The 10,453-nt window shown below is 38.0% G+C and overlaps 1 protein-coding gene across 2 annotated transcripts; it reads right to left on the bottom strand.

Annotated features, from left to right (window-relative positions):
• Positions 1-710: 710 nt before the first annotated feature.
• LOC149255608 (DNA topoisomerase 2-like) lies at positions 711-9,784 on the bottom strand. 2 transcript variants are annotated; one of them, XM_089460534.1, is made up of 21 exons: positions 9,109-9,779; positions 7,221-7,513; positions 7,057-7,123; positions 6,558-6,828; positions 6,242-6,441; positions 5,917-6,126; positions 5,715-5,828; positions 5,496-5,606; positions 5,228-5,392; positions 4,949-5,134; positions 4,699-4,854; positions 4,457-4,590; positions 4,087-4,255; positions 3,800-3,988; positions 3,524-3,710; positions 3,364-3,413; positions 2,679-3,104; positions 2,343-2,544; positions 2,188-2,243; positions 2,010-2,100; positions 712-1,829 (listed from the first exon to the last, which is right to left on the bottom strand). In XM_089460534.1, the coding sequence occupies exons 1-21, from the start codon at positions 9,679-9,681 to the stop codon at positions 1,024-1,026; spliced, it is 4,656 nt and encodes a 1,551-aa protein (XP_089316660.1). In that variant the 5' UTR covers positions 9,682-9,779; the 3' UTR covers positions 712-1,023. The 2 variants fall into 2 exon arrangements, with proteins under 2 accessions (XP_089316659.1, XP_089316660.1); XM_089460533.1 differs by having other exon boundaries at positions 711-1,829; positions 5,496-5,828; positions 9,109-9,784.
• Positions 9,785-10,453: the final 669 nt, after the last annotated feature.

The raw sequence follows: 10,453 nt of genomic DNA, 5'->3' as shown, positions 1-10,453 counted from the left end.
GGCCAGTTAATGCACTTCTTCTACAGAAGTACTTTCCCGATAAGAGGCCAGCACTTGGTAAAAGGATCAATTAAATGATGCAATGCACAGCCACATGAGACCTGCATACTCTACATACCCCACACCGTAACGATATAAATGCAGCGACAATAAATTCTGGAATAAAACAAGATATTTCCGCAAACTATTCCTGCTACTTTATCTGACCAGGCAAATAAATGCAGAATCACAGATACATGGAAAGCACATTGCTTCTATGCAGATGTGATGTGTAAACAGTGATATACCATTTTCTGAATCTTATGCAAGAGATTTGCGATTCAAAAATGACAAGTTTTTTCTCACAAATGAGATCCAAAATCCACACCTGATGTCCCAATTGACGTAGGAGAAACAGAACTGACTTAATGACAAGATGCTAAGAGGCCTGTACTTTGCACTAGATCTACAACACCAAAAAGATATTTGCAGTTGAATGATGGAATGAATCAACAAATGAGGCCTGTATGCTCTAGATAGCCCATGCCATAAAGATACATAAGCAGCAAGATTAAATTGTGGAATGCACCACAAGATATTTCTAGATATTCTCTGTGACTTTATCTGACCAGGCCAACAAGTGCAGTTAAGTGACAACCACATTGCTTCTATGATGTGATGTCAAAAAATTGCACAAACATTGTAATCTATGTCAATTATCATTGATGCTAAAGAAAAGCATTTTTGAAGCTTGCAAGAAGATACTTATGCCATTCAAAGAACCCATAACTGATATAATATCAGAACCACAAGAATACTTAGTAAAATATGTACATTGTGCTGAATAGCTTTCCTAGTTTGGTCATAATCTTCTATCCATTGGTGCTAAAAGAAAAGCATTTCTGAAGTTTGCCGTAAAAGGCACTAATGGCTCTCAAAGAGCCCTACATAGGCATGCCCTATTATGATACAACTGTTTTGAAATCAAAACCACCAGAATACTAAGTAAAAGATGCACATTCTGCATTGAGCACGTTTCCTACTTTAGTCATCATCTTCTACAAAATCTGAATCACTGATCTCAACTTCATCTTCATCACTGCTCTCACTCAAGGCATACTGCACAGGAGCTCGAGTCGCTCTCTGTGGCCTGCTTCGCCCAACTGGCTTTGGAGCTTCGTTGACTTCTTCAGGACTATTGGACGAAGATCCAGCAGAGCCATTTGCACTATGAGGACTTGTATCACTCTCCTGCATCAGCTTTGACATTACTGATCCACTTTTCTTGTTGAAAGGAGATGGTCTCATTTTTCTCACTTTTTTCTCAGGGGATTTCTTGTAAGGTGATGGCTCTACAGCATCAACAGCATCATCAACAGAAGTAGGCTTTAGCATTTCATCAATCAGCTTTTGTCCCTGGGTTGGCCTTTTGGGTCCTCTCTTTCTAGGTACAGGGGCAGTAGTTGTAGAATTAGACTTTTTAGGGTTTGTTTTCGAGGGCTTGGAGGCCTTATCAGCAGCAGGCTTCTTTGACCCCTTCCTAGGAATGGCTTCCTCATAATCAGTGTCGTCATCTTCATCAATTCCAAAATCAGAACCACTATCACTGGCAATAGTGGCCTTCTTTGTCCTCCCCTTGGCAGTCTTCCCTTTTGCACCAGCCTTCCTTGGTTGTTTCTCTCCCTCCTCTTCATTTTCTTCTTCTTCGGGAATGGTTTCCATTGTATCATCTTCATCTGACATCTCAACGTAGACAGGGGAAGCCTTTTTTGCCCGTCTAGTGGTCTCTTTCTGCTTTGGTTTAAAATCTTCAGTTGGTGAATTTTGCTTGCTTCCCTGATCCTCAACAACTGCAAATTGCAAAAAATACAAGTACTCAGATTACAGAATGCAAATTTATATTAGAAGAGACTGAAGTGCTCAACAGTCCCTTTGACCTACTTTGTGGTCATTAGTTGGACATAAATATCTTATCTTATCTTATCTCTTCAGTAAATATGAATTGCTGCCAAAAAAATATGATGAGGAACCTGATTGATCTGCTGATAAGCCATGGTTATAAGATGCCAACCGATCCTGCAGGCTGGTATCTAATTCATCATCCTCATCGCTTTCCACTTCCTGAAAAGATCCAATTCACATCATCCATGTTAAACAACAACATAAATTGGATCCTAGGGAAATAAATAGAAAGTAACTTAAACAAACCATTTGTTTTTTCGCAGCCCCTTTCTTGCCGCCTCCACGCTTGGGTTTCCCAATTTCTGCAGATAGATGCCAGGCATACGTCAAAGCTTTTACAACCACAGGGATGACATTTATAACAGTGAATTTCAATTGCAGTTGATCAAAAACAGCATTACCATTCTGTGCATTAGTTGTAGTAAGAGAGGCAGTGGATGCCTGATTGTTGGTGGTTGATTGAGAATCAGTTTTTTCAGCAGTTACAGTTTTTTTGGTATTTTTTCTCTGGTTTTTGCCTACTTGTCTGAAGATTCTGGCAGCATCATTTCCCATGTTGCTCAATTCATATTCATCATCCTTGGCCTCCTGTAGTTCTTGAGCCTACAAAAATTACAGACAAGTGAGAAACCAAATATACCAAAAGCCATAAGAGTGGATGAAGCAACTCGTTTATCAGACAGGATGAATCACACAAATCTCGATCTACCAAAAGTGTCAAAAGATGAGGAACATACATCCAACTCCTTTGTAAAGGCATCCAAGTCTTTCCACCATAGAGATTTGGGTGTTGCCTTTTTAAGCTCCTCAACATCATCCTCAAGCTTGTCTCGCTCAGCACATAATTGCTGTACTTTTTCTAAAGTCAATGTTCCTATTGCCATGGATAGAAGATACTCATAATCTCCAGCACGAACACCCTTTACTGTCTCAATGTTGTCTTCAGGAGACTCTTCATCCTCTTCTACTGCCCCGGCAATAGCTGCCTCAACAGGTTTTCCCTTCTTGGGGAATGGAGTGAAACCTTTGTTCTTCAATTCAAGCAGCAACTCTGCACGTTTCCTGTTGCTCACTATGATTTCTCCATTTACAACCCCCAGTATGAATCTAACTTTATTGTCCAATTTCAGCAAATCAAGCTGAAGGTTGTCCAATTGGACTTTCTGAATTCACAATTTCAATTCAATGTTAAAAGCGTTCATCCCAAAATTTTGCTGTTCATTATATGAAACAAAAACACAATTTGTTGGGCTTTCAAAATTTCAATCCATGGCATCTTTTGACGAGGCATTGCCAAAACAAGTTCTTGGAGACAAAGTAAGACAAAGAGGGCAGGCACAGAAATGGCAGAAAACAAATGTGTTGGTAATGGTAAGCCAGAAAGAAGGCCCTGGCTAAAGAGGACAGTACAGAAAAACCTACCTTTCTCTTTTCATAGAATTCCAGTCGGATATGATAGAAGTCCTCCAGAACTGCAAGTTTATGAGGTAATCCCATTTAGAACTGTTCTTTAACTCATACATTTAAATACAAAATTGAAGCCTACCAGAAAACCAAATAATGATGAATTTCAGGAATGTACCTTGCTCAGGGGTCTCATATTTATGAATGATTCCCTTTGAGTCAAAAAGATGCATGTTACTTGTACTGACTGTAGTAGTCAGTTTGAATTTCTTTAAAAGACCCTCTTGGAGTGCAATCTTCATATTCTCTTCAGACAGTGACACCTCAAAATGGACCCTGGTATCAGTATTGTATTCCTTGTAGTCCTGGAAGACAAATATTTTCATTAAAAAGCATTTCACAATATTTAAAAATTCTTAGGTGTAACCTGTTTGGATGAATGACAGCAACCTACCCTTATGAATGGATCTTTAATCTTATCATTCCCAGTCATCAACGCTTCCAAAAATTCCTTGTAATCCTGAGTCCACTTGCGAACGGGCAACTCTGTAATTCTCAGTGTGGTCTCATTAATTTCCTCTATGATGCCACTAATCGTGTAACTCACACAATTATCCTTTACAGCTGTTTGTTCAATTGTACCCTGAACACACCCAGGATTAAGAATGAAAACACCGGTTGAATCAAATTTGTAAAATATTCTGCAAATTTCTATATATTGAATAATGGGCAGAATATTACCTTAAAACCCTTGTACCAAGGTGTCATTGGCTGCAAGGGTTCATCATTAAGCATGCGCTTTATATTTGCGGCAATATCCCTTGGGTTGTAGTTAGGTACAAAGGAACTCCAACCAGTTCCAATTCCTTCACTTCCATTCACAAGGACCATCGGAATAATTGGCACATACCTAATCCACAGACAGAAAACCAATGAAAACCCATATTTGCAATAAGACATATATATAACACAAATTCCTTGTGTACAAGACTCCCCAGGGTTATACAAAATTTCTGAATCCCACAGTTCGCCATCCTTCTGTACCTGCCTATCAAATTATACACAATTCTGAATACAACAATTTATCATCCTTCTGTACCAAACTACTTACCACGTTGGCTCAATTTTCTGGCCATCTTCATTCAAGTAGTCCAAGAGTACATCATCGTCTTTTGGGAACAAGAAGCGTGTTATTGGTGACAGGCATGTGAAAACATATCGAGCGCTTGCATGGTCTTTTCCACCCTGTCATAAACGACATAGGCAGGAGGTTTCATTTAGATGTAAGAATAAATAGCAGTGGGCTCTGGGATCATTAAGATTCAAAAGCAACTACGTCCCTGAATTTCTCACCTGGGCTCTGGTACCAAATTGTCCAAGCGGGGCAAGAAGGTTAATGTTGTTACTTCCAACAAAATCTTGTGCCATTCCAATAATTGTGCTAGCAAGACTCTGCTCACCGTGATGGTAAGCAGAATGCTCTGAGACATAACCCGAGAATTGAGCCACCTGTTTAAGGAAACAACATTATTATTGTAAATTCCAAGAGTCCGATAAGCCATATAAGATGGGAGTAAATAATTCCATGGTAAGATGAGGCAACCTTTGCTTGCGTAACAAAATTTCTCTTGAAAGAACAAAACAATATTTTTCTTTGCCCTGGTTTTAAACCATCAACCATGGATGGGATGGATCTTTGCAAATCAGCCATGGAAAATAGGATCAGTTCCTTGTTTACAAAGTCGCTGTACTTGATAAGCTTGTCAGTCTGGTCCAAATATGTCCCCGGCTGCCATTAGATTCATTAATGTTAGAATTGTGAGCAAATTAGCAGTCTTCCATTCAACAACATTTTACTCATTATGGAAACTAATTTCATTACCTCAAAATGTCTTAGCCAGTTCTTTCTGGCCTCTATTTTCTTCTTGCTGAAGGCTAATTCAATTGCATCTCCATCTTCATCGTTAATCCACATGAAGTCTTTTTTATGTTTGTGCAAATTTTTAAAATATTCTTTCCCCTCTTTAGAAGTACTTGTACCGAGACCCTGCATAATTTCAGGAATGAATGGCAAAACAAAAAATAGCTGACCCTAGTAAAAATAGAGCTCGGACTACAAAATATACAAAGAAAAAATAATATAGCATTACTTTATAGTACTTTATGGTCCATCCTGATGCTGATCCACCCAGAGATTCTCTCCATGATTCATACTCAGGCATGGTATAGAAAGACAATACCCGTCCATCTTTATGGTTTGCCTGGATCAAAAAAGCAAATAGCACAAGCACAGCTTCATACTCGATGGGAAATAAAAATATATGCATCTTCATAATGTTAAGGAGTTGAAGATTTAAGAGAACATGTACCTTGACAATAGGAGTGATGAATTCAACAAGAAATGAAGGAATCTTGAGTAGAGATGGCCAGAAAGAATGTATGAAGTTGATCAGCAATCCTTTTATGTGTGAACCATCATGATCCTACAACAAGCAAAGGATAAACTAATTTTCAATCATCATATCTTCCAAACTTACATAGAAACTACAGTTATCAATATACAACATTTACCTGATCTGTCATAATCATAAGATGTCCATATCTCAGAGATTTGACACTGTCATATTCCTTTCCATGTTGCAGACCAAGGATTTGCTTGATATGTTGAATCTCAGCATTTTCCATGATCTGTTTATGGCTGGCTTCCCTTACATTCAGCAACTTACCTCTGAGAGGAAACACGCCATAATGGTTTCGACCAACAACAGCCAACCCTGCCATCTGAAGCACAAAGAAAGCCAAAAAACAAACTCAGATTGGCAATGACTTGAAAACCTACAACAACACTAACCCCATTGTATATCAGTTTACTTTGTTATGATGCAAATGCATTTACCGCAAGGGCCTTGGCTGAATCTCCCTCAGTTAAAATCAGAGTACATTTATCAGAATTCTTGCTCCCTGCATCATTTGCATCATCAAGCTTGGTGATACCAGTTAACCTTTGTCTCTTGGTTCCATCAGTTTTCTTAAGATCCTTGCTCTGTTTGAAGTCTGCCCATGATAATATGTTCTCGACAACTCCACATTTAGCAACTGCAAGCACCAAATCAAGCATTACCCTTGGGCACTAGATATGACAGGACTGACCTTTGATTAAAAAATTCACTTAAACACAAACAGATGAATAAACTTTGATAGATAATAAGTACCTTTCTTCAAAAACTCTTGAGAGAGTTCACACTTTGAACCAAAGCTGTTCTGACGAGTTGTCAGTGTCTCCTTGGTTTGGGAATCAAAAGCAGGATTGTCAATCAAAGAATTGACAAAGATCCATAAATGATTCTTGATCGTGTGTGCTTTCACCGCAGCTGTCTTGTTCTTCTTATTTACAATGTTCATCACATGGGTTGTTATCTGGTTTGCTACTAAATCAACGTGGGAACCACCTTTAATGGTAGCTATTCCATTAACAAAGCTAACCTGAATAGACATCAAAACATAAGTAGGCATAATAAACCACAGTAACCAGAGTCATGACCTGAAGCACTTAACTAAACTGTAAGCAGTCATCATAAACCAGAATCGTACTTAAAACTAAGAACTAATGTTTCACAGAAGAGAAATTTATAGGCGATTGCATCTAATGTCCAAAGTTCAAACATAAACCAGCTCATAATTTGAGAAGAGAATTTGTTATGATTAACTTGCCTGTTGAAACTGTCCATCACTTAGGCTCACACAAATCTCCCATCTGTCACTTACTTTTTCATAAATTCTGAAAAACCAATAATATGTTAATCATAATATGAAAATTGACATTTATAACAGTAAAAATCCTTATAAAACTAATACATCAATCAAGTCAACAAGACCTTGGTAGAGGCTCTGGCTTCGATTTGTTAGCTGTTTGCAGGTATAGGCCAATATAATCTTGAAAGGTCTTGACAGGTAACCGTTGTCCATTCAACTCAACCTTAACTGTCTTCCCAAGGCATCCAGCTACATCCACAACTCTCTTCTTCATCAGGGCAACAACATCATCTTCCAGATGGGTCATGTTAAACTTAATCAAATCGGGCTTAAATGTGACCTTGGTCCAATTCTCTGCCGGCTTGCACTTTGTAATGACCGGGTCCGACTTAACACCCATATTGTTCTTGAAAACCTTTATATGAAAGCACCGAAATTAGGGGCAAACATGTGGATTTTCAAATAGTAAAAACAGTCACCAATCAAAACAATGCAAAAGCATGAAAGAATTGTGGCTAACCGTTAAGGCAGACAGTCTTTCAATAAAATACAAGTACATATTCATAAAATGCTATGGATATCTCAATAATCAGCATAGATCCATCTTAATTCCAGATTTAACAAGTATCGAAAGGGATCAAATCTCTTTTAGAGTTAAAGAGATTTGATCACTCTCAGCACTTGTTAGATTTGGAGTTAAGATGGATCTAAGCTGGTTTATATAATTACATAATACAATGTTAATAATAACAATTTTAATAAAATAACCACATCAAAACAACGCAAAAGCATAAAAGAATTGTGGCTAACAGTTAAGGCAGATAGTCTTTCAATAAAATACAACTATAGATTCATAAAATGCTATAGTTATTTCAATAACCAGAATAGATCCATCTTAACTTCGGATCTACCAAACACCGAGAAAGATCAAATCTCTTAAGATGCAAACCACTTTTAGAGTGAAAGAAATTTGATCATTCTCAACACTTGTTAAATCCGGTGTTAAGATAAATCTAAACTGATTTATATATATCACATCATATAATATTAATAATAACAATTTTAATAAAAATAACCACACATTTACAAATAACTTATCCATTAAACAAGCCCCCTGAACAATGTAGCAGTCCTCATGGAGGCAAGGACATACTGCTCTAACATGCTTGTTTGTATTATTTCCATAAACTTCTTTTACTGGAGCGATTCATGGTTTTGTTTGATTTATTTTTATAGTTTCCATTTTAATGTTTTTAAATTTTTTTGTTAGTATGTTTTATATCATATTGGAAAACAGTTTGTGGTTATTCCCAGTTTAAGATGATTGACGACTTTACAATCATTTTCCATTGTTTAATGATGATTAAGATGGATATCATGCAAGAATGCGTAACCAATTGTTTAATGATGGCTAAGATGAATATCAAGGAAAAGTGTGCTATCTTTTATTTGAATGCGTGAATCTTAAGATATAGATACTGTAAATTAAATAATTTGTTTTCTCAGTTGTTCAAAATTAACCTGCCGTGAGTTTCATTGGTTACCCCAGGGGAGCAGGTTGCTGTAAATTTAATTCATCGGTCCTTCGAATTTAACCTGATGTGAACTTCATTGTTTGTTCAAAATGAATGAACCAACTAAAGAACTAAATTATAAAACACAGGGCAAAGACCGAAAATCTTTGATGTCCTAGATTCCAGACTCATCCATCGGGGTATGGACCCCATCTGTGGTAATTCGTTCACAGGAAGGTTAAAATCCACACACAGAGCTAATCGTCAATATACAGGACCCAAAAACAGAGAAAATAGACAGAAAATGTGTTCTCTGCCCAGCTTCCAGAGCCATCCATCAACATATGGACTGTAGTTGTGGGAATTCGTTGACAAGAAAACTTGCCATGTTAGTCGAAATATCAGCAAATGCCCTCACTCTGAAAACCCTAAAGCCCTAGAGGGACTCCCCATACAAAACTAAGCAAAAACAGAGACAATAAGCACTGAGCCATACCTGCTTATACTTTTTCTGCCTCTTCCCATCGGCGGTCTCAATAATAAACTCGGTAGAAAAGATATTAGCAAGCTTGGCACCATACCCATTCCTTCCACCAGTGGTCTTCTTCTCAGAGTCATCGTAGTTACTGCTCGTTAACAGATGCCCAAAGATCATCTCCGGCACATACACGCCCTCCTCCTGGTGAATCTCCACGGGAACACCGTCTCCGTTGTTGTAAACGCTGATGCAATTATCCTCGACACTGATGGTCACCTTCACGGAATCCATGGAGGGATCCCGCTGCTTGTTATCAGCCGCATTGACGAGGATTTCATCGAAGATCTTGTAGAGACCTGGAACGTATGATATGCTGCGTTGAACCATCTCATTCCCTTCGTAAACCCAGAGGGACTGGGTATGCTTCTCAACGGAGCCAACATAGGTGTCGGGACGAAGCAGGATGTGCTCCAGTTGAGTCTTCTTCTGGTATGTTTCTTCGATGGTTTTGCCCTTGACGCCATTGCCGTTGGCTTGTGGAATGTTTGCGCTATTGCTCGGCTGCAATGGCTGCTTTTTCTCGCCGGCCATGACACAGAGAATGGCTTGACACAGAGATTGTGTCCAGTGGGGATCGGGAAACAAGGCTTCTTTGGGTTTTGCTGGCTCTGCACAAAACAAAAAATCCAACAAGGCCTTTGCGCTTCCGATATTTATAGCCTGTTAACGGTCAGAAATTTGAATTTTGAATTGAGATCTGGAAGTTTGAATTGGATGGTTGGGATTGGATGACCAGGTTGAGATAGAGGGATTACAGTTAGTAGAATATGCCCCGTATCAAATGCCAATAGCATCAAATGGTTCAAATAATAATTGCAGGGTAGTATTTTTTAAATTTTTCCGTGGCGGTTTTCACCGGAAGTGGATTGCTGGGTTTGTTTGAATTGGGGTTTTGGGCGGAGTAGCCGTTCTCTCACCTACTTATAAAGTATAATTTAAACCAACCCAACCACATTCAGTGGTAAAGTGAAAACAACCACGCTAAAATTTTGCCAACAAAAATGTTAAAGAAGGCCTTTAATGGTATTTATAATTAAGAATATTACTTAGATTCTCCCAATAAAATCATTTTTATATTTCTGGTGAGATAAGTCCACGAGCATAACGGGTAACGCTTTCCTCAAGAGCCTATAGGGTCAGAATTTGGTTGATAAATTATTATCCTTGAGGTGGTACTTTAAATTGCTTACTAAATATAGTCAATATTTTAATATCTTTATCATTAAACCATTTTTTTTAAGGGAAGCTTAATATTTTGGTCCTAAATATTAAATTTCAAATTAATGTAAAGATAATATTAGTT

The sequence above is a fragment of the Pinus tabuliformis genome, chromosome 7, assembly GCF_031772625.1.
Source record: "Pinus tabuliformis cultivar Carrire ecotype Pingquan chromosome 7, CPIR1, whole genome shotgun sequence".
Lineage (NCBI taxonomy): Eukaryota > Viridiplantae > Streptophyta > Pinopsida > Pinales > Pinaceae > Pinus > Pinus tabuliformis.
Note: the sequence above shows the minus strand (reverse complement) of the source record. Positions and strands in the feature narration are given on the sequence as shown.

Excerpts from the sequence above, each read along its gene's own strand:
- LOC149255608 (XM_089460533.1), bottom strand. The coding sequence starts at position 9,681 with ATGGCCGGCGAGAAAAAGCAGCCATTGCAGCCGAGCAATAGCGCAAAC. Across the intron at positions 2,101-2,187 it reads GGGCTGCGAAAAAACAAATG|GAAGTGGAAAGCGATGAGGA; the intron begins GTTTGTTTAAGT and ends GGATCTTTTCAG. Across the intron at positions 1,830-2,009 it reads CTTATCAGCAGATCAATCAG|TTGTTGAGGATCAGGGAAGC; the intron begins GTTCCTCATCAT and ends TGCAATTTGCAG.